The following is a 24,812-nucleotide window of genomic DNA, read 5'->3' on the forward strand; positions in this document are numbered from 1 at the left end:
TGTACATATACTACAGTTTGTTGATCCATTCATGGATCGATGGGCACTTGGTCTTCTTCCATGACCTGGCAATTATGAATTGCACTGCAATAAACATTCTGATACAAATGTCTTTGTTGTAATGTGATTTTTGGTCATCTGGGAATATACCTAATAAAGGAATTGCAGGGTCAAATGGCAGGTCTATTTTTAGTTTTCTAAGTGTTCTCCAGATGTCTTTCCAAAAGGAACATATTAGTTACATTCCCACCAGCAGTGTAGGAGTGTTCCCTTTTCTCCACATCCACGCCAGCATCTCTGGTCACAAATTGCTTTTGTACCCTTTGAATCAAAGTTCTAAGCATGCCCCTCCCCCAGATAGTGTGCTTTGTACCTGATAGGTGTGAATTTAGCCTCCCACCTGCTTGTTTTCCATTGAGTTTTACTATCTAATGTGCACGTGGGTGTCAATCGATCAGTTCCAATTTAATGGCAAGTACATGTGATGTTTGTTTTTCCATTCTTGCAAAACTCCACCTAGAAGAATGGTCTCCAGTTTGTTGCAAAAGGCATTAGTTCACCATTTTTTTATGGTTGAGTAGCACTGCATGGTGTACATATACCACATTTTATTAATCCAATCATGTATTGATAGGCACTTGGGTTGGTTCCACATCTTTGAAATTGTGAATTGTGCCGCAATAAATATTTGAGCACATATGTCTTTTTGATAAAATGACCTTTTTTCTTTGGGCAAATACCCCAAAGTGGGATTGGTGTATCAAATGGTCGGTCTACTTTTAGTTTTTGAAAGTATCCCCATGTGACTTTCCACAGAGGTTGTACTGGTTTGAAATACCACCAACAGTGTATAAGAGCTCCTTTCTCTCTGCATCCACACCAGCATCTGCTGTTTGGGGATTTTTTAATAAAAGCCATTCTCACTGGAGTTAGATGACACCTCATTGTGTTTTTGATTTGCATTTCCTCATGTTTAGAGACACTGAGCATTGTTTCATGTGTTTATTGGCCATTAGTCTATCTTCTTTTGAAAAGCTTCTGTTCTTGTCTTTTGCCCACTTTTTTTTTTTTTTTAAATGAAGTTGTTTGATTTTTTTTCTTGCTGATTTTACTCATCCCAAGAATTCTGTGACACGGAGCCTACGAAGTGGGAATTATTTTTCTCTCTCTTTTAGAGATGAGAAAGCAGGACGTGAGGTGTTACAGCTCATCTGTGGTATGGCTAGAGGCTGACCCAGGACGTTTCCCCGAGTGTGGGGTCCTACTTGCACTGGCGGTCCTGTCCAAATGGCCCAGCTGGAACAGGCTGTTGAGGAAGAGCGGAGCCATTTTGGAATCCCCCCCTTCCTCAGCCCTCCTTTCCCCTCCTACTTTCTCTCCCTATGAGCTCAGTACTCTGGATGATTTACCAGGCTGCTGCATGAGAAATCTTGCCCTAGTGCAGAGTCCATATCCTGTCACGTGCCCTCACTATGAAAGGGGCGCTTATGACCACATGGGTCTTCAAAAGTGGAGGTTGATGCCAATCCCAACAGACCAGGTATTGTGTGATTTCATTTACGTGAAATGACCAGAACAGGCAAACCTAAAGACAGAATACTGTCTCTGTTAGTAGTCACCTACAGCTGCAGGCTGAGGGGACAGAGAATGACTGTTAATGGCTATAGGTTTCTATGCAGCTTTGGAGAGATGAAATGTTCGAAAACCAACTATGGTGATGGTTATAAGCCCCTGTGCATATCCTAAAAAACATTCAACTCTATAATTTAAAGTAGTGAATTGTCAGTTATGTGACTATGTCTCAAATAAGCTGTTAAATAAACAGAAACACTGAAAAAAATGAAAGGCGACACTCTCTTCAAAGACTCATTCAACGTATTACTCCATTAATTTATGAATTCATTCCACAATTTCTATTGCATGCCTTCTCTGGCTAAGCTGTCTCTGTCGCACATGGGGACACCAGGAGTAAAGAGCTCTCGTTCAAGAACAATTAATGCCACAGCTGCAGGAAGCAGCCTTGACTGCACTAATAGCATGACCTGTGCAAACAAAGAAGGGGCCCAGAGCTTGGCTAAGGAGGCTGTGCTGAGCTCAAACCCAGATTCTACCAGGGAGTCCAGCAGGGAAACTCCTTAGGTAGGCAGGAAAGCTTAGAAAAAGAGGGCAAGTCTTGTTTGGGGGTTTCCAGGCCTGGAACAGATTACATAGGGAGGGACCAAGGAGAGGAGGATTAAAGATAATCAGAAGCTAAATGCTCCATTGCCTGAATCTGTCACTCATCCACCCCACTCCTTTACTGAGCATCACCTGTGTGGCGTGCAGAGGCTGGGTCAGTGGTCGTCACGCATGGCTTTTGGAATTGCCTGGATCTTACCTCAGCGGTAACTGGTCTGAGTTGGCTTTGAACATCAGGAGTTTTCAAAGCTCCTTGGGAGATTCTAAGTGTATTCAATGTCAAAAACCAGTAGGCTGTATGACAAAGATGAAGAACAGTGAAAGATTAAAGCAAAGATGGTCCTGGCATGTGGAAGTGTACACTTAACAAATGTTTTCTGACAGCTTAATAGTTATGCCCTGGGTACTGGAACACCGACTAAAAGAGAAGATTCCCAGACTTTAAGAAGATTCACATTAGTGGAAGCAACAGAAAGTAAGTAAGTAAGTAGATACAGCAGTCACTCATTACAACAGGGGACAAACGATAAGAAGGAAACAAAGAGGGTTAACAGAGAGCCAGTAACTGCGGGAAGGATGGCTCCCTAGACTGGCTGGTCAGGGAAGGTCTCCCTGAAGAGGTGGCATGAAGCCCTGAGTAGGAACAGGCCTTGGAAAATCCATGGGAAGAATGCTCACGGCGCTGGGCGTGCATGCATGCGTGCGTGCCTGCGTGCATGCAGGCATGCATGTGTGTATATGTTATTGTTGATGCAAGGAATAGGCACATGTTCTGACCAAATGGGAAGAATGAAGTTCATTGTATAAAATGTGTTTATAGGCTGTGATGTTTTATGTATCCTTGTATGCCCAGATTCAAGGATGGTGACTGGCTTGTTATAGTTGCTTTAAAAATGCCTACTGAATAAACAAACTAATGAAATCAGTAAAGGAGAAATCAAAAGGTCGCAGAAAGAATGTTCCAGAGGAAAGGTGAAGAGGGAGAATCCATAGTACACAGAGGGGGAGGCACCTGAGGTAGGAGGGGAGGAACCGAGAACAGAGATAAGTTTTTCTGGTGCAGGAACAGGAAATAGAGTCCCCCTCTGTGTTCTTTGTTAGTGGAGACAAGAATGTTTGCTGAAGAAAGCCAGGTGGCAGTGGGTTCAGGGTTCTGGAGAGACAGGAAAAGCAATTTTTCCTAATTTGAGAAGGGGGCCGGGCAGGGACATCTGTAAGGGTTGCTGTGGTTCTGAGCACCCAGCCAAGGCTGAAGACCCACCAATATGATGCCAGTGGACTTGGTTGGGGGGTCCACGTCCATGTAGCTCTGGCAGAGAGCTACGTCTTGGGCCATCAGACTAAAAAATGAGGAAACTGAGGTTGGAGGAGAGAAAGACTGAAAATAATTTTAAAGATTAGACTGGGACATAAAGGCAGTGTTTTCAAGAAAATGCCTTTAATGAGTGCAAAGCCAGAAGTATGGTGGGAAGGAGGAAACGAGATAACTGGAAGGAAAGGGTTCCTTGCTACGCCATAGTAGGCACTTCACACGTTAAAGTACTTGGAAGTGGAACAGTGGGTACCTTTTACTGAGTATGTCTATGCCTGCAGGAAGGCTAAGGGTTTTGCCAACATAATTTCATTTAATCCTTGTAACACATACCACAATCCCCATTTTACTGATGAGAACACTGAAGCTTACTGAGATTAAATATACTGCTCACATTTTTATAGCCAGGAGGAAGAAGAAACTGTATCTTGTCTGTCAAAGCTAATGCCACAAAGCCGTGTGGCACTATGCGTATTTTTTCTAGTTCTAGAATAGTGAATAACTCCTCATCCTTTTCTTGGGCACTGATAACCCAGGGCCAGTTGTATTAACCCATTTGGCCCTGAAGCATGAAGTCCACATTCCCCAGAGTGACATACAATGCGCTGGTCAGAGTCCAAACACCCTCTTCTCTGGACACATCGGCTCACACCTCTGTTCCTGTCTGCCACAGCCATTTTCAGCTCATTGAATGCACCGTGACACCTTTGCCCATGGAGTTGTCTGGGTAGGTGATGTTCTTCTTTCTCTTCTCCTGGCTGACTCCTCCAAACCCTTCAGTACTGAGAGTGAAGACCACTCCTTTCTCCCTTTTCTGTCACCCCAGATGGGTCCACAGTGTCTCTGCAGACCCCACCATAGCTGAAATTCTGCAGTGCTGACTTCTTGTCCCTTGATCCTTTCATGGCCCACAACCTCTCCCCTGTGGTTTAGTATTTCGCCATCTGGAAGGGACCCACATAAAGGAAAGAAAAAACTGCCGAGAGTGGTGAGGGATCCACTCTGGGAAGCAGCCTGGCTTGTACCTCTGAGCCAGCTGGATTCCCACAGCATCCTTTTAGTAACTGGTAAAGGTGAAAATGTAGACAATTGAAAAATGTAGCCAAAAAAATCCAAGATATCTGTGGATATCAATGACCAAAGCATCAATTATATTAAAACAATTTTCTAATACTCATTTTTGTAATTAAAAAAACATTAAAATAATGAGAGCTCCTGTTGTTTCTAATGTGTTTTTAATTTCCTTGTTTGCGTGGGTCACCCAGGTGGTTGATTAGTGGATCGGGACTGGCTGATGAGATTTTACTTTCTGGTTGGGTGGTTGGGCAAGTATTTTTCTCCAGCTTCTAATCCTTTGTGTGTTAAATGGAAGAGGAGAGAGAGCCTTGCTAGCATTGTTCTGGAGGCCAAATGACGGTTTGACTGTGAAAAGCCCTTTGTAAATTGTAGTATGTTCCATTAAAAAAAGAGGAATGGTGGTAATATTCCCAAGAGAGTTGGAGGAACTTATACAAAATACCCCTGCTCCTGTCAAACTTGGAAATGCTAGTTCAGGGAATGCCTTGACAAGGGAGCAGGAAACGTCTGCAGCAGAATCCCATTTGGAAACAGGGAACTGAATCCTGCAGAATGAAGGAGAAAAGGCAAACCAGACCTCTCAGAAACTCTCCTTGAAAGATGAAAAATTAACTAGGCGCTGTTGGGGGTGGGAATGCTGATGGCTGTTCTGGACTCCCCGTCTTCAGCCTCTGGACACTTTTCCTTCCCCAAAGCCATTTTAGTCAAAGGTCATGTGTGTGTCTTGTCAAAGGCCAGCTTCCAATGGAATCATTGTCCCCCGGGACAGCGGCCCCCTGACTACATCTGCATTGGAGAAATCCCAAAAGCAAACGGCCCAGTGCAAACAAGAGCAGTCCGCAGCAGCCGTGCTGGGCTCTGCTCCCAGGTCCCCGCGCCGCAGCGAGGCCGCGTCCGCAGCGCCGGGGCACCGAGACGCCGGCAGCATGACCCTGCGCGCCGATCGGGTACGGTAGGCGTCCAACTCTCTCCCGGGCCTCCATTGCTTGGGCTCCCGGGTCACAGCTGCCGTTCTGTCAAGCAGAGAAACCTTGTAGAGGGCCTCCAGAATTGCCGGAAAACGGTCCCTGTTGGGCTGCGTTCCCATGCACTCAGCTGGAGCAGTTTCCAGGCGCGCGGAGCCGAGCTTAACTAATTTGGAGTTTTCATTGCCAGGGAAGGTTTGGGTCTGTAAATATCGAGTCTGTATCTGGGTTTTGGAAAACCAGCCAGTAGAACTTGCAGAGAGGGGCTGTGAACGAGTCTCGGTTCACCGCTGCTGGCGCCTGCAGCAAGTGGGCGACCCCCTTAGCTGTGGCTCTGCCTTTGCGGGAGGCGGGCGGCTCGGCTTCTTGTTTATTACCTGTTGGACAAGGGCTTGGCAGCAGGGATGGAGATATTTTAAAGCCATCTGTTTCGGCAATGTTCTCTGGAGATGGAATTACCTCCCTGGTGGAGGGAGCCCCTTCCCCACTGTACCCTTGTCACCTGGAGAGGGAATCATCTTCCTGGTGGAGGGAGCCCCTTCCCCACTGTAGATCCCCTTGCAAGCTCCACAAAGGAAAGAAGTTGATGTGCTCCATCTGGCTCAGCCAGACTGGGCCCTTTGTCCTTTTCTGTTCCAGTAAGCCTTTCAAGTGGATCTAGCTAATTTTGGATAAGAATAGAGGGAGCCTGGGGTCTCAACTGATTACAGGTACTTTTGATCTGGACTTGGAAATCTCCAGGGGCAAACAGAGCAGGTGGGGAGCGTCTTCAGGGGCAGCTGGTCTTCAGGTGCCGAGCGCTGGGTCAAAGGGTCCGGGCTGTCCCGGGCTTCCTTCCATTCTCTAGTTTCATTTTAACAGGTTAAGCGCAGAGCCCTTCTCACTGATAAAGGGCACGGAAACAAAAGCCTTTCTAGTGCTCAGCAGGACGGAGAGAACCCGGTTCTGGTATTTGTTTTGGTATTTATCACATGCCCAGTTCCACAGAGCCTAGGGAGGTTTCCACACTTCCGTTGGTCAGGTATTTACGGCGCTTCCTCCCTCTCCCTCCTCCCCTGGGCATGGTATTCCCCTCCACTTTCCCACAGGCTCCTTGAAAGGCTGCGTGGCTTTCTCTGGCTCCCTGTCTTCACTGCTCACTTGCTCCTTCACACCCAGTCAGCTGGCGTCTGCCCTCACCTCGGAAGGCCACCCTGTCAGGGCCACCAGAGACCTCTTTGTAGAGAAACCGCGGAGCCTTTTTACCCCCCTTCCCAATTTTCTCTGTCATTTTGAACTGTTGGTCCTTCCTTCTCTCTTCTTATTTTTTTGACTCTGTCCTGGATTCTGGGATACCACACATCTCAGGTTCCACGCTGATCTTTTCAGTTACTCTTCGTGCCTTAAAGGGCCTCTTCATGCTCAGGAAGCTCTGCCACCTTCTTGACTCTTGTCCCTTGACATCCTGTGGTCTCCCTAGATGATCTCACCACTTGGGTGGCTCCAACCACTACATACATATGTCTCCAAAATCGATCCTGATGGTCCTCGTAAAATACCAGTTTTTTCTATCAACATCTCCGGGTTGATGCACCACACGGCATCTTAAAACCAACGTGTTCAAAACCAAAATTGTCTTTTCCCTCCTCCTTCCACCCCTGCTTTTCCTCTTCTCTTTTCTACTGTTCAAATGGCATTGTGTCCAAGCCAGACGCAACAGCATCACCTAGGTGACTTCCCCACTTTCCTTCAGGAAGGTCACCAAGCCCTGCCCACTTTCTTTGCTGAGTAGGTGCTGCAAACCTGTGTCTTTACCTCCCCTGTGGAAGTGCAGGCCAGTCCTCCCTCAAATTCCATTCCAGTCACAACTTCCCACTAGTCTCATTTGGGGCTGGTCCTGCCCACTCCAGCCTGTCTCCGTGCTGTGCCAAATGGGTTTTCGGAAACGCAGTATGATCAAGCAGATCTTTTTGAGAAGTCTTCAGTGGATTTCTGTTTTTATTTTTAAAGAATAATGTTGGTGTTTAAAGGTTCTCTCTGACTTGCCTTTTATCTTTCTCTTCCATCTCTCTCTCTTTCTTTGCACCATTTTTGTATATTTTATACACATTCCATGCACATTATATACAGATTTGGGCATATTAAGTATTTACAACACATAACTTTCCTCTTGTATTAGGCCTGTGTTTAACTTCTACTTTTCTGTAGAACTGGTGCCGAGTCTTAGAAAGTACCCAGACCGAGTCTGAAAGCCGAGTCTTAGAAAGTACCCAGACCACCTGCTCCCCATCCTCCAGAATAGATTAGGTGGCCCCCTCATGTTCTCCCAGGGCCTCCTTTATCCCTGCCATCAGAGCACTTACCATTCTTTATCACAACTGTTTACTTTTCTGTCCCCATTGGCTTATAGGGATCAACTTTTTCTTTGTCTTAACTATTTGTAGAGCCTAGGGTGTTAGAGACCCAGAGGGAGGCTCAACAAATTTGTATGCAATTCTCATGAATGACTGACTATTATAGTCAAGCATTAAATCAGATGATAGAGATATACTAGCTATCAGAAATTATCATATACAATATAATATGGTAAAAAGTAAAGACCAGTCATTATCACAAAAGCCATACTCTTCTATTTATGTAGCAAAGGGAAGGTTTAGGCTTTCTGGGTAGTCTAGAGCAGGCATCCTCAAACTATGGCCCGTGGGCCACATGCAGACCACCTAGGACATTTATCTGGCCCACTGGGTGTTTTTGCTGCTGCTGCCGGGCCTGCTTAGCAGCTGACTCGTCCCGAGGCCCACAGTCCGGCCCTCTAATGGTCTGAGGGACAGTGAACTGGCCCCTGTTTAAAAAGTTTGAGGACTCCTGGTCTAGATAGTGCACCAGTTCTCTAGGTCTCCCAGTTTACTCTCTAATCCACATTTCAATTGGTGAGTTCCCCCCTGAGGCATTTATCTTAACCTTACTCAAGGCCAGATGCAAAAAGGCAGTTTGCAATTTTGCCTCTATTTGACTGTGAATGTAAAAGAATCCTCTTGAAGCTGGAACCTGGCAAGGGACAAGGGTAGAAAAGGCCTACATAGATAGGCTTCTACCAGTCTTTTGATAAACTCACCCTGGAGAAGATATCCAGGCCCTCAGAATGGACCTGCAGGCTCCTTAGAGGTCTGCAATGGCTCTCAAGAGAGCAATGGAGACTTTGTGATGTTTGACATTTAAAAAATGCAGTTTTGATTTTCTTAAAAAGGAATATGTGCATTCTGGAATTCCAGACAGAGAGGTGAAAGATGATTAAGTTTCTTAGGGAATTGTTTAAACTTTAAATTGTTCTTAAATGGTTTGGGGCCATGGTCTTTTCAGATGTGGACACATACTACTCTTCTCAGAAAAGACGCACAATACACAACACATAGCACTTTGTTTAGATTTTTTTTACCTCTTTAGAGGACAATTAACTGAGAAAATTGATAAGCCTGGTGAAATTTTGGGTATCAAGTTTTTCAAAAGTCCAGTGGACATTTTTAATCCTTTCACCACTGTGGAAGTTGAAATTTGATCAAAAGTTTCTGAGTGAGTTTACTTTTGTGGTGGAGGATTGTACTGGTCATTATGGAGGATAGGTCTGAGAATATCCTGGAGAGCTGGTTTAGTTATGCAAATTTCTTCAACATGTGAATGTCATTAAAGTATTTAATTTCTCCATCATAAATGAATCTCAGTTTAGCTGGACACAGGATTCTGGGTTGAAAGTTATTTTGTTTTAGGAGATAAAAAGTTGATGACCACCTTCTGGTTCATACAAGTCAACCCTTGAATGCCCTTGATTTGTTATAATCTTCTTGTTAGGAATCTCCAATCAAAGAACTAATTAATCCAATATTTGAGAGAGAAGAGTAGGTGGTGATTAGCAGAAGCCAGCATAAATCAAATTATGCATCTTTCTTTTTGGGTGATCCTGGTATCATGTATGCTAATGACTATGAACTTGGAGTCCTAGGACCTGGGTTCACATCCCCACTATCTATTAAAAAAGGTAGTAAATGTTAGAATTTGTAACTAAAATAAAGCACCTTGAACACAGCTGTAGTGAATAAATATCAATTAATTGAAAACCTTGATGTCAGGAAGGCCCGTATCTCCTGATAATCTTGTGGATTAGAAGGGTGCATGGGGGCTAGATTGATGACTGGTGGAATGCACTTATGAAAAGAGAGCTGATTAACAGGTGGATTAACTGAGGGATGTCGTTAGTGCTATACTCCTGGGCTCTGTGTTCATTCCTGTTTCCTCAACATCATTGTATCTGTGAAGGCCTAACATAAGGATCCCATTTATTCAGAGAAAGGGCATAAGAATTAGGAGTTCAAAAGTTATTGGTAAGTTGTAGCCTAGTTTGAATTTTTATTTTTTGAATATGTGTGTGAGGAGACAGACATAAAATGTTGGGCTGGGTACAGTGGTTCATGCTTATAATTCTAGCACTTTGGGAGGTCAAGGTAGGAAGATCTTTTGAGATAGTGCACCAAGTCATTAGATCTCTGGCCAGGAGAGCAGAGATCAGCCTGAGAAACAGTGAGATACCATTTCTATAAAAAAACAGAATCATCGCCTGAGCATGGTAGCACACACCTGTAGTCTTAGCAGCTGAAGTAGAAGGATCACTTGAGCCCAGCAGTTTTAAGGTTTCGGTGAACTATGATGACACCACTGCTCTCTAGCCTGGGCAACAGTGTAAGCTACTGTCTCAGAAAAGGTTTCTTATGCATGGATCCTAAAAGTCAATTGAAAATTATTGGGGGGTGAGGGGAGAGGTACGCACATGTGTGTGTGAGAGAGGGATTGGAAGGAGAGGGAGACTGAGAAAGGGAGAGATAGAGGAAAAGTTAGAGATAAGTGGCTTCATACAGGAGTTTAGGGGCTTAAACTGACACTAAAATCAGTAGTGATGTTTCTTTTAAAATAAAGTTAGGTTTTATTAAAAGAAGTCTCATATAGGGTATAGAAGGTGATAGTTATTGAACTCTATTATTCAGACCATATCTGAATGCTACCTGTCAATTCATTATCAAGTATTATTATTACAGCACCTACTGTGTGCCAACCACTGTGCTAGATGTTGAAGACAATGGTGGTCAAAAAGACCTGAAGATATGACATTTCCAATGGAGCAGAGGTTCGGGACAAGGAGTCAGGGGATCTTAATTCAATTTTGTACTTGCTTTGATAGGGAAAGCTCAGGTCCCCGTGAAACCACCTAAGACAGTGGTTCACAGCCTTCCTAATGCCACAATGTATTTTCATGTTAAAAAGGGATCACAGACCCACAGGTTGAGAACCGCTGACCTAAGATGTGATATTTAATCCAGACCTAATGGGATCAGAATAAACATCATAGGAAACGATGTTTAAACTGAGACGCAAAGGCTAAGTAAGGATGAGCAAGATGAAAGTGGTGGAGTGAAGAGGATTCCCAGCAGAGGTGTCAGAGGTATCAGTAGGCAAGAGGGCTCTTCAAGGAACTGAAAGACTGAAAGAGGGAGGGGAGGGAATGAGAGAAATGAAACTAGAGTGGTGGCTGAGGCTGGAACTGCATGTAGCTGTACTTCACTGTAGTTGATCTGTAGGAGACTGGGGAGCTAGTGAAGATTATAGCCGGTGCAGGGTCATAGTCAGTTTTGGGTTTTGTAAAGATCACTCTGGCTGCAGGCTGAACAATGGGTTAGAGGGATGGTTGATGAGAAAGCGATCACTTAGGACAGTGGTTCTCAACCTTCCTAATGCCATGGCCCTTTAATATAAGGTGGCAGTAGGGAAGACGACAGGAGCAGATTAATTCAAAAGCTAATCAGGAGATGGAAAGAGTGCAGTGATGAACTACTAGAAAGCTGTAGGAGGGAGGGCTGTAGGCTGTTTAACCTACAAAAGAGAAGATGTAGAGGGTCCTGGTAGCTCTGTATCTTTCACTCTAACCTGGAAGAGAGATAAGCATTGAGATGGCAGGACTGGGCCAAGCAGACAGGAGATACAAAGAGATAAATATCCCTCAGTATAATGAAGAATTTTCTTACAACTGTCCCAAGGCAATGATTTCTTGGTCGCAGAGAAATTTTTTAAACAGCTTGATGACGATTCTTGGAAAAGTCAGAGGCAAGTATGGGGTAGCCAGGCTGGAGGGCTTTGAAATTTCCTTTCAACCCCAAGATTTCGAGATTCTGTGTATGAAGTTCAAATGCCTGAGCCTGACATCTAAGCCCTGCTGTGATCCAGCTCTTTGTTGACAGGCTGTATGTCCTGGCTTCCTGGTACGGGTCTAGGGAATGTCTGTTGTTCCTAGTAGCTGCTAAGAGCACTCTCTTTCACACTTGAGATAGGACAATAGTTCTTAGTTTCAACAATAAATTTTATGATCATTCATTCCCTGATTTGATTTTTCTGCCTTGACCCCAGCATCCCTTTAGAAACTCCGTGATCTACTCATACTAAACTATTTGTTACTCTCAGAGTAGACCCTGTATTTCACTGCACGTTTGTTTACTGGTACCGTTTCCTACACAGGGTATACTCTTCCCTTGCACAGTCGATATCCCTCACAGAAAATCCACCTTTCATCACATCCTCTCCTACATTAAACACTGAGTCCTTCATCAAGCCTTTTTTCTTCTTTTTGAATTAAGCCTTTTTAAAAAAACACAATAATTTGTACACAATTAGTTTTATGCTTGTTTGAACCCCTTTTAAATGATCATCTCCTAGAAATCCAGTACTAAGATCTGTAAAAATACAGTAATACACTGGAATGAATGGAACTTTGCAAAAACTTCTCAGAGGGAAATTTTCATTTATTTAAAAAGTCATGTTTGACAGCACCTGTGGCTCAAAGGAGTAGGGCGCCGACCCCATATACTGGAGGTGGCAGGTTCAAACCCAGCCCCGGCCAAAAACTGAAAAAAAAAAAAAAAGTCATGTTTTTATTATATAAGTGATATATGCATTTCGTAGAAAAAGTTAAATTAGGGAAAGTACAAAGAAGAAACCAAAATTTGTCTAGAATCTCACTACTTAGGTTATAGCAGATTAATTGTTTGGTGAATATCACATCTGTATTCTTTTTGCACATATAGTCTTAAAACCAGCATCATAGAGAGCCTTCTGTAACCTGATTTTCATTTAGCAACTTACCAAGAGGATCACCCAAGCCTTTATCCATTTTTCAAAAGACTGATCTTCAGTGGGTGCATTATATCCCATCTGTAGCTGCCTTGTGATCTGTTTAGCAAACTCCTTGTGGACCTCAGACTATATCTACTTTTTTGATGTTACAAAAAGTACTATGATGACTGAACTCCCCAAGACAAATATCCATGCATCCTTTCTTTCTGGGACACTTGGTCTTTTCTAAAATGGCAAGACAGTTATTGACTGAAAGAAGGATATTGAGTTGTTTAGAAAGCATGAGTTTTAAAAAAGGCTAAGTTTACTTTTAAGAACTTCGTTTCTAATCTGTTCCTTGCATCTATTATATACACACACACACATATGTATACACTTACTACTATGATTTGATGAAGGGGCTTTGTGTGATTTGGAAATGTGTCCATAGTCTGGAAGCTGATTGGTAACTGATAAACACATTTCTTAAAGAATTGAGTTTGAAATTTAGAAACTTCAGTGTCTCTGTGAATATCAATGTGAGATAAATTGCTTTTCGTGAGATAAATCTAAGGGAAAATGACAACGTGTTTTTTACAAAATAGAGATAATTCTCTGAAAAGAGGGACGCTGCCTAGGGTTGTGGTGTTTGGAGGAAGTATGAGGTAATGAAGACAAAGACTTGAATCTTTGTTCTAAAGTAAATCATTTATCATCTTAGAGACCCAACAAGCAGGTATGTCTTCACTATAGAGTGGGATGTTTTTATGTGGAGAAACAGGACTTCCATTGGGAAACACTGTGAGACCATCTGGTCATTCTTCAATAGAATAAAATGAAGGAGGTTGTTATGAGACTTGAATTGTATTCCCTTCAAATTAAAATGCTGTAGTCATGACCCCTAATATCAAAGAATGTGATTTTATTTGGAGATAGAGTCTTCAGAGAGATATTCAACTAGTAGGTCCTGAGGTTGGGTCTTGACACAATATGACTAGTGTCCTTATAAAAAGGAGAAATTTGGACACAAGAGTAACACATGGAGAAAAGATGATGTGAAGAGACACTAGAAAAAGATAACCATCTATAATCCAAGGAGCGAGTCTTCAGAGGACATCAACCCTGCTGACCGATGTCTTGATCTTGGACTTCTAACCTCCAGAATGTGAACCAACATATTTTTGTTGTTTAAGCCACTTTATTCTGACACCAGAGGCAGCTAATCCACTTTTCTTTCTTTCTTTTCTTTCCTTTCTTGATAGTCTCACTGTGTCACCCTTGGTAGAGTTCTATGGCATCACAGCTCACAGCAACCTCCAATTCTTGGGCTTAGGTGATTCTCTTGCCTCAGCCTCTCGAGTAGCTGGGACTACAGGTGCCCATCATAATGCCTGGCTATTTTTTTATTGCAGTTTGGGGCTGGGTTCAAACCTGCTACCCTCGGTATATGGGGCCAGGGTCCTACTCACTGAGCCACAGGCCCTGCCCTCATCCACATTTCTTGAGAGCATAATGCCCTTAGGGTGGCTTCAGCTGGTAACACTCAACTCGACCCTATTTCACTTCCCAGTCACCAGAGAGTCTGCTGTTCTTATAAGAACTACAAGGGACAGTGTTATCTGTTTCACAGTGTGCAAAGCATTTTCATATCCGTTATTGTGTTTGAGACAGGAATTATAATCATCTCTGTATTAGAAAGAGGAAATAGACATTCAGAGAGGCTAAGCAAATTGTTTAGCATTGCACAGCTTGGAAGTCATAGAGCTAAAACTCCAACATGGATCTTCTGACCATGAGTACTGTGCTCTTTTAATGAAAACACAATGCCTTTCCTCTTCATGAACATGTCAAATACCATCTTTAAAGTTTGAAAATACATGGATTATAGCATGCTGAGCCACATTCCCCTCCTTTTTATAACTCTCTGAGAATTATTTTATAAACCCACTTGTTGGAATATATCTGAAGCCTGAAGGCACCTACTCAACCCATGACTCCATTACCCAATATTTACCAGGAATTTTTGATTTAGGATCCTGTGTTTATGTGCACAGAACATTTCTTCTCCACTCAGAAGCTTTGTTTACTGATGAAACGGGCTTTCTGAGTACACAGTTTGATTGCTGACAAATCCAACTACAAAGCTTGGGACATGTTGGATATAATTGTGTTTTTCCATCATTAATACTATTCAGATATTAATTCAACATAGTGACATGAGGGGTGCCTAACATTTTCCTGGAAGCTGCTTGACTTTAATCAATAGGAACAAATGCAAGATTATTGCCCTTTTTCCTTGGGTGACCTAAGCTTGTTCTTGGCACCCGTTGAGTGCAGAGCCCTGAGTTGTCTCAGAGTGTTTCAGTGGCTTCTACCCAGGGGAGTTATTAGTTTTTAACCTTGGGGTTAATTCCATAAGAATGCAATTCTGTTCCTCCCTGAAAGAACAAAAGGTTGCTTGTGTTGGGTTATCTTTGTTATACAATTAAACCAGTGGTTCCCAAATGGTGGGACCATAGACATCCACAGGTAGGGTTGTCAGAGGTAGCAAACAGAAACAAAGCTAAATAGACAATAAAAACAAAACCCTAGATTCCCTAGTTAAATTTCAATTTCAAATAAACAATGAATACTTTTTTAGTATAAATATATCTTCACTATTGAAATACCAAAAAAGTATTGTACCAGGCAGTATGGCAGGTGGAGTGTTGGTAATTTTTCAATATTTCAAAAGTCTATGCAAGTTATCACCGATAATGTTAAATTTCCATGATTTTGGTTGGGTCTTTTTTTGACCAAACTTGAAAGCACTGGTCATCTCATGCTAGAACCACAACAATTTTACTACAATTTTGAATGGCAGTAACAACCAGAAAGATTTCTGTGGGATCTAAGAACCACAAAGCACATTGTCACAACCAGTATCAACAAACTAGGGCTTTCAGGCTGAATCTTGCCCCACCTATTTTTTTTTTTTTTTAATTTCCCCCCTCAAGCGTGAGTCAAGGTTTTATCTTATACTTGGAAAACAAAAGACAGTAAAAAAAAAAAAAGCTAGTTCACAAAAACAAATTTAGGAAAGAGCTCATTTAGAAATAAGAAGGAATATGGAGATTCATGAATCTTAAACTTTACTTACTTTAAAATTCAGATTAACATGAGGGTACAAATGATTAGGTTACATTGTCTGTACTTCTTAGGTCAAGTTCAAGTTGTAGTGGAGCACTTCACCCAGGGGTTATGCTGTATACACTTACACTGTTTCCATCAGGTGGGAATTTACCAATCCCCTCCCCTCTTCCCCTATCCTTTCTGCCTCCTCACCCTACACTCACTTGAATTTAATTGTGCTTTTCTGTCATGTGGGCATCTAGTTGTTTATCTGTTGGTTTTGTATTAGTATTGTGTACACTGGATATGTGCTTTTCTCTTCTTGTGATACTTTATGAAGAACAACGTTCTTCAACTCTATCCAGGTAAATACAAAGGATGTAAAGTCTCCATCTTTTATGGCTGAATAATATTCCATGCTATACAGATACCACAGTTTATTAATCCATTCATGAGTTGACAGACACTTGGGCTCATTCCATGTCTTGACGTTTGTGAATTGAGCTGCCAAGAGATGAACATTCTAGTGCAAATGTCTTTATGGTAAAATGATTGTATTTTTCTTCTGGGTAGATAACTAGTAATGGGATTATGGGATGAAATGGAAGGTTTACTTTTAGCTCTTTGAGGATCTGCCATGCTTCTTTCCATAGAGAGTGCTTGTAATCTCACCAGCAGTGTAAAATGTGTTCCCTTCTCTCCACATCCACACCAGCATCTGCAACTTTGGGACTTTGTGATGTGGGCCATTCCCAATGGGTTAGGTGATATGTCACAGTGTTTATTAGGGATGATATGAGGGATGATAAACATACTAATCAACAAGAAAATAGCAAACCAGCCTATTTATAAGTGGGCAAGGGATCTGAACAAAACCTTCTCTGAAGAAGACAGATGAATGGCCAACAAACACAAATAACTCACATTTTAGCTAGATCAGAATCACCCGGAAGTCTTGTCCAAATCCCTAGTGCTGGGTCCCACTTTCAGGACTTCTGACTCTGTAGCTCTGGTGTGGGCTGAAAATTTGCATTTCAAATGCTGTATACCCTTACATTGTTTACAATCAGGTGGGAGTTTACAATCCTCTAGTTCCCAGAGGATGCTGATGTTACTGTTTTGGAATAGCACATTGAGATTTACTGGTCTAGACTCTAAATAGTTTATTTATGCAATTTTACATTATGTATTTGATTGACAAATGAGAAATTATATATATGTGTGAGATACAACGTGCTGTTTTGACATGTATATAGATTGTGGAATGATTAAAACAAGCTAGTGAACCTATCTGTCACCTCACTTGCTTATCATCGGTGATGAAAGAATTTGAAACCCATTCTCTTAGGAATTTTCAAGTATGCAATACATTGTCATGAACTGGTCACCATGCTGTACAACACATCTCCAGAACTTTCTCTTCCTGCATAACTAACGCTTTGTATTCTTTGGCCATCTTCTCTCCATTCCCCTCACCCTCAGCCTCTGTAACCACTATTCTACTCTCTGCTTCTAGAAGTTCAATTGTTTTTAGATTGCATGTATAGATGAGATCATGCGGTATTTGTCTTTCTGTGCCTGGCTTATTTCACTAGGCATTATGTTATCTTGGTTCATTCATATTGTTGCAAATGGCAGGAACTCCTTTTTAAAGGCCAAATAGTATTCTATTGCTATATATTTGTTACATATGCCACATTTTCTTTATCCATTGGCCTGTTGATGGAGGTTTAAATAGATTGGATGTCTTGGCTAATGTGAATAATGCTGCAGTAAACATAGGACTGTGGATATCTCTTCAAAATACTGAATTCATTTCCTTTGGCTATAAACCCCACAGTGGAGTTGCTGGATCATACAGTAGTTCCATTTTCAATTTTTTGAATACCCCCCACATTGTTTTCCTTAATGGCTGAACCTATGTACGTTCCTACCAATAATATACAAGGATTTTCATTTTTCCATGTCCTCCCCAACCCTTGCTATCTTTCATCCTTTTGATAGTATCCATTCTAACAGGTGGGAGGTGATGTCTCACTGTGGTTTTAATTTGCATTTCACTGATGATTAGTGATGTTGAGCATCTTTACACATACCCATTTGTATGTCTTCTTTTGAGAGATGTCTATTCAGGTCTTTTGTCCATTTTTTAAACAGGTCTTCTTTTCTTTTTATTAATTAATTAATTTATTTATTAGACAGAGTCTCACTTAGTCTCCCTGGGAAGAGTGCTGTGGTGTCTTAGCTCATAGCAACCTCAAACTCTTAGACTGAAGCGATTCCCTTACCTCCTGAGTAGCTGGGACTACAGGCACTTGCCACAATGGCCAGCTATTTCTAGAGATGGGGGTCTTGCTCTTGCTCAGGTTGGCCTCGAACTTCTGACCTCAATCAATCACTCTGCTGATTGCTTCCTCACTGAGCAGCTGCCATGTCTGTTTTTGTGTATACAATTTTGTTGCAACAAAACAAAATGGAGCCACCTCCATTTGTTTCTGTATTTTTTTAAATTTATTTTTTATTAGATCATAATTGTGTACATTAATTCTATCATAGGATACAGTGTGTTGCTTCCATATGAAGTTTGGAAAACTCTCATCCAACTGGCTAACATAGCCATCATGTCTTTCTCATAATTGTTGTGTTAAGACATTTATATTCAACCTTTAGACAAATTCACATGTACCCTAATAGGATAAATTATAGGCGTGATTCCCACAATATCATTCTCTTCACCCATCCTCCCCCTCCCCTCTCCCCCTTTCCCCGTAGTCTAGGGCTCCATTCAGATTGTAGCTATCCTAAGATAGCTAACAATTAGTTTCATAATAGTGTTGAGTACATTGGATACTTTTTCTTCCATTCTTGAGATACTTTGCTAAGGAGAACATTTGCCAGCTCCATCCATGTAAACATGAAGGAGGCAAGGTCTCCATCTTTCTTTGTGGCTATATAGTATTCCATGGTGTACATATACCACAATATATTGATCCATTCATGGGTCGATGGGCACTTGGGCTTCTTCCATGACCTAGCGATTGTTTCTGTATTGTTAGTGGCTACCTTCACTCTGCAGCAGCAAGTTGAGTTGTCATAATGGATTGTTGTACAGTTGCAAAGACCTAAAATATGTATTTTCTGGCTCTTTACAGAAATTTTGCCTATGTCAGCTTAAAATACCTTTTGAAAAAGCTATTGTTACTCCCAGTTTTAGAATAAAACAAGTGGAGGCCTGAGGATTTTAGGTAACTTGAGGCAGGTTGCAGAGCATTTAGACTTCAAACCAAGCTATTGGATTCCAAAGCTGCTCGCACTACTTCTGATCCAAGAGGCTGACTATTGATTACATTTGTCTTGAAGGAATTGAACAGTGGGGACACTGATTTGATTTCTTATTAAATACCATGCATTTTAGACAAGACAGATGCTCCGGCATGGCGGTTAAGTGTTCAGTCTCTGAAGCTACACTGTTTTACCTCCCAGCTCTCCCACTTAATTTGTCTGTATTTTAGTCTCTAACCAAATAAATTATAGATAATAATGGTACCCCTTTGTGTGATTGTTGCCATGTATAAAAAGGAGTTACACGTGGCCCATGAGATATTTATTATTTTCAATTTAAGTCACTTTGCAAAATGCATAGAATATGGGAGTGAAAACAAAGGGTGTGGAAAGGTTGCAAGCAAAAGCATCTCCTGCAGTCAGCCATCAGTGCCCCTAACCAGGTAGGTCCCAGAACGCTGTGACCCCTCCCTGCAGGATGACTGCCAGGAAGGTTGGCTTTCCTGCTTCCTTATGAGAGACGACTTGGCCTGACCACATCTCCTAGACCCCTGGTTGGCCACATTTGGAAAGGCTCGTTGTGAGATGTTCCAAGCTGTTCATTCAGGGCTCGCTGGACCCCACACCTCTTATTACTGTTACTCTTGATACTTACAGTCCCAATACCACTCCAGGGGCTGTAGATTGACTGAAAATATAGTCAGGGGTGCCAGAGAATGGCCTTCCTAAATAATACAAGAAAGGCAGAATTCCTCAGAAATATCTCCATGTATAATTTGGTCCTTAGTCAAAAACAAGAAAAATAATCAGCTTTTACCATCATTCCTCACTCTCCAAAACGTATTTTCTATATGGGATCACTAGGAATAAAATCTGTATGTAGAGTATATGAAGCATAGGGGAGCGTTCTTTTGAAGAGTTTAGGAGAAAGGCTATTCCCTGAGAGGGAAGGGGATGGAAGTCTTTAGACAGTGTCCATGACCCATTCAACGAATGGTCAATATGATGTAACCAAAGTCACAGCCAAGATGCCTGGAGGCTTCGCAAACCAAGCGGCAAAAACGTGTGTGGATGTCACCAGCGGGGTTTTGCAATATTCCCAGCATGTTTTGGGTGCCTAGGAACAAGAGTAAGAAAATGGCCTTTTTTTTTTTTTAAAGACTGGGGCTTAGCACTCCTCTAGAATCCAGAGAATTCTTGAGCACTCTGGGCTTGGGGGCCCAGGCTGGGGAGGGATGGAGGGGAAGGCCCCAGCAGCTTTGCTGCCACCTTAGAGAGTAAAGAAAGCGGCCTTATCCTTCCACTCTGGGTACATTGTCCTTGTGCTTTCTTCAGCATACTCTTTCTTGGTTAATTTATTCAACCAGAGTTAATTGAATGTCCCTGTGTGTCAGGTATAGTGCTAGGTTCCGGGGATTTAAGGAGCTTCCAGTCCAGCAGGAGGTGCAGATATGGGCAGCTAAGCCCTGCAGGGCTTCAGCATGTGGAGAGTGAGAAGGAAGTTGGGAGGGAGGGGTGCGGGTGGTCAGGGAAGGCCTTTGCGCTGAGAACTGAAGGCCTGATGAGAGCAGGGGCAGAGAAGTTGAAGGCATTAGATTTCCCAAACTCAGCCGGATAGTAAAGTGGCGCACTGAAGCTTGAACCTAGGTTTGCCTGATTCTAACAACTGTCTACAATAAATCTTAAAAAAAAAAAAAAAGATAAAATTAAACTCTTGAAACTTTCATAGTTAGCTGCGCTGTATTCCTATAAAGCAACTTAGACAACAATAAGACAAAAAAATCATTCATCCATTCATGCCTTCTGGTCATTTACTGTGATGTATATGTACGTGTGCAAAACCCAAATCCTACTGCACAGCTGTGAGCACGGATGATGCTAAGGAACTTTGAGAAAAGCATTGTGAGAGGAGCTGGGGAAGTGCAGCAAGAGTCCGGCAAGCCCTTTAAATTCATCACAATGCCCCCTTCACGCCATAGGGTTAGGCTCTCATTGAAATGCAGGGCATGCACATCCCACTTGTTGATTCCTTTCATTCCTAGACAAACACAAGTCTAATAAAGAGGCAAACAAGTCTGCCCAGGTCACAAGTTGGGTTGGGAATTTGGATATTTTGGAGAGGTTAGGCCAATGCTAGCAAGTTGCCGTTGCATCTTGGACTCTGAAAGTCATTCAGCACTCCGGTGTTTCAGAAGAGCATTGACTGCAGTGCTAATTACATGTTGCAACCCACTACCAAGGGAGGATGGGAAGATCTGAAAGTTAGAATTGGCAGCCCTCTTCTCGTATATTTTGCTTTCTGTCTGTCTGTCTGGGGAGTAGGGCTGGTCTGGACACAGAAAGTTCAACACTTTCTATGGCAGATGTTATAGAACTTTCTGGTGATGATGGAGATGCAATCCCTGTCCTCAAGGAATTTTCAATTTAGTAAGAAGAGTATCCAGTATAACAAGCTCAGCAAAGGAGGCCTGATGTAGTGAAAAAATCATGGTCTTTGAACCATTCAGACCAGGTTTGAATCCTGGCTCTACCACTGATCTTGATCAAATTATCTCATCTTTCTGAGTCTTGATTTCTTCACTCATGAAATGAGATTATATAACTACTTCATGCAATTCTGTAACTATCTTAATAAATGGTTACTATTATAAGCATCATTGTGGTATTTGTCATAGTTATTATCAGAACACAGCAAATTTCTGTTCTGTCACAGATGGGGTGACTTTGGGCAAATTCAATCCCTTCATCTGTAAAATAGAATAATTTGAACTACCTTATTTGTGTCATTCAAGAACTAATTGGATTTTCTGATGATTCTCATCTGTTGTATTCTTTATTCATGGCTCTAATCAGTGATTGATACATTTATATAGTATTTTCTGTCTTTTTTTACCCAATAAAATGTCAGGTTTTTGAACAGGTATTTGTGTTCTTTTGTTAGTTGCTGGAATCTTTATGCCTAGAAAAAAGCCTGGAACATGGTATGCTCTCAATAAAATATTTGCTACATAAATGATTGAATAAATTGAATAAATGAATGAATAATGAATAATAAATCCTTTTTTTTTTGAGACAGTCTTATTCTGTCGCCCAGACTAGAGTGCCCTGGCAATTTCAAACCCCTGGGCTTGAGCAATCTTCTGGCCTCAGCCTCCCGAGTAGCTGGGACTACAGGCACACCATGTCCAGCTACTTTAATTTTTCTATTTTTAGTAAAGATAGAGAGTTTTGCTTTGTTCAGACTGGTCTTGAACTCCTGACCTCAAGAAATCCCCCAGCCTCTGCCTCCCAGAGTGCTGGTATTACAGGCCTGAGCCACCATGCCCAGCTGCTAAATCCCATTTAAGTGTTCTGCAAGTGCTAGGCTCCCATCTATGCTCAGTGCCAGGATGATTAGAATACGATGGCTGCTATGAGAGGAGCCAGGACAGAGAGACCAACCCAGCTCTGTCAGCCGGCGAGCCTTGTTCTTAGCACTGACGCCTCAGCAACTGTGTTGTAGTTGGGTGAAACAACTGGGTCATTGTCAATAGCAAGGTCCCATGTGATTAATTGCAAAAATAAGGGTTTCACAATTTTTATCAATTTTTTGGAAGAAAGGGACACAGCTGCAGAAAGGGAGGGAAGACTGGGGAAAGAAGAAAACAGCATCATTTGCAAAATATTTTGTCACATGCAGCCACAATTTACAAGTCTGTGACCGAGATTTACCCAGCCCGAAACTTAGACGGCATGCACAACCAGCTGTATCAGTCAGATGACACCAAGAGGGAGTGCGGGTACAGTGGCTCTGACCTGCAGCTGGTGGCAAAACGCGAAACTATCCTTTGCAGAATCTGTTCTGCTTCTGAATTGTTAAAGGCACTGGAGAAAAACCCCTCCACTTCTCTTCAAATGAGAGATTGGCGGAGTTTCTTTTAAAAGCAATAAAACTACAGGTAGCACAGTATCAAGTGCTATAGCAAGAAATACCTAGAAGTTAGTTAGGCAGATCTGAGTTTGAATGATAGCTCTGTCTCTTACTGGGCATGTAAACTTGGATCCGTTACTTAAAATTCTGTGACCCTCTGTAAAAAAAAAAGACAAACCAATGTGTATTTTGTCAGATCACTCAGAGAATTCAGGGAGATCATTTCTGTGCACTATCTGTTACATTCTGTTATTATTAGCTATAATTAATTGTTTGTTAGTTGCTGGGATCTTTTATGCCTAGAAAAGTGCCTGGGCTGTTATTATTCCCACTTCATACTGCATGGATTACTTTGTTTAATCCCCCCAGCAACCCTTCGAGGAAGGTACTGTAATTATTCTCACTTACACACGAGGAAATGGAAATCCAAATTCCAGGATTTCTAATTCGATCAAGGCCACAGAGCTGGGGAGTGTCCAAGTCATGCTTCTAACCAAGTCCAGGAGCCCAGGATTTTAGTAATTCGTCAGTTGTATAACATCTCTCATAACAGCAGCGGAAGCTCAGAGGGACAATGTAAGATCCAGAACTTCTACATTCTCTTGCATAATACTCTGGTGGCAATCTGAGGCAACTGGATTTCAAGTATGCAGTGACTCTGTTTATAAAAGATTAGGAGAGACCTGGAAGTGTTGGAGAGGCAATGTAAGGTCAGCTCAACTCATGCCTGTGTTCTTGATCAACCCAGAAGTACATTGCTCTGCCTCTTAGGCAATGACAGACTCATTGTTTAAGTCTATCAAAGGATTTTGCGAAAGGTGTTTTGTTTTTCTTAGCTTAGCCTTGACCAGTTATCTCTGTAATTGGCATAAATTAAATTGTGCACACCAGCTCTCTCTCTTTCTCTCCTTCAGGAGATGAAATGGTGAGGACAAGGTGACTAGTGACTATACCATTCATTATCTTGCCTTTCAACTAAATTCTGACTATTTAATTGAATCTGAGTAGCTCTTTTTCTGTTTATTACAAAAAGAGAACTCCCTAAGAGAGTTTAAAAAAGAAAGAAAAATAGTAGGTGGCTCGAGTTGGAAAAGACCTTAAATGTTGAGTAGCCAATCTTCCTTTGAATTTAGGTACTTTATAAGAATTCCTGACTAGTATCACCCAGCCTTTGCTTAAATAGCGAGTGTGAGTTCCTTGTTTATAAAAGAGCCCATTTCCTTAGCTTTCTTACTAGGAGAGGAAACATTCTCTCTAACATCTAGTTTTGTCTGTGGAAACCTGCAAAATAACACTCATCCATCTTGCATTGCTCTGTTAATATTTAAGAAAATCAGTCACATCAACTTGGTCTCCTCACCTGTGCAAAATATCCAGGCTGCACAGTCAGTCATGGGGTGCTCGTTAAATACCATTCCCGGAGCAGCAGTCAGAGTGAGGCTTTTGAAACAGAAATGGCGTCATGTCACTGCCTAACTCAGGTCCCTCTGGTGGCTTGGCACTGTGTTCAATGTGGAGCGAGAAGCCTTCACTGTGGCCTGCATGAACTGGCACCACATTGCTTCCTCAACATCATCTCTTACTGCTCCTCCTCCACCTCATTCCACTCTAGCCACACTCGCCCCCCTGAACACACCGGGCTGCTCCTACCTCAGGACCTTTGCACTTGCTGGTTTTCTAAGATACCTGGCTCTTCCTTCACTTCCTCCAGGTTTCTGTTCAAACATCACCGTTTGGAGAGACCGTTGTTGTGGCTTGGTTGCAAACAGCTCCTCCTTGGTTCTCTTACTTTGCTCCATTTCCTTATCTTGACATTACATTTCTTCTCCCACTAAAATATGAGATCCAT

The 24,812-nt window shown here is 42.2% G+C and overlaps 1 protein-coding gene across 4 annotated transcripts in view; it reads left to right on the plus strand.

Moving 5' to 3' along the window:
• Window positions 1–5,198: 5,198 nt before the first annotated feature.
• The window catches only part of ENPP2 (ectonucleotide pyrophosphatase/phosphodiesterase 2), a 109,155-nt gene continuing 89,541 nt past the window's right edge, over window positions 5,199–24,812 (plus strand). For all 4 annotated transcript variants that reach the window (XM_012810391.2, XM_012810396.2, XM_023517202.1 and 1 more), the window contains exon 1: window positions 5,199–5,514. In XM_012810391.2, coding sequence (XP_012665845.2) covers window positions 5,281–5,514 — 234 coding nt within the window. In that variant the 5' untranslated portion in view covers window positions 5,199–5,280. The remainder of the gene's footprint in view (window positions 5,515–24,812) is intronic.

This window comes from Otolemur garnettii, unplaced genomic scaffold, assembly GCF_000181295.1.
Source record: "Otolemur garnettii isolate 467f Iridium unplaced genomic scaffold, OtoGar3 scaffold00004, whole genome shotgun sequence".
Classification (NCBI taxonomy): Eukaryota; Metazoa; Chordata; class Mammalia; order Primates; family Galagidae; genus Otolemur; species Otolemur garnettii.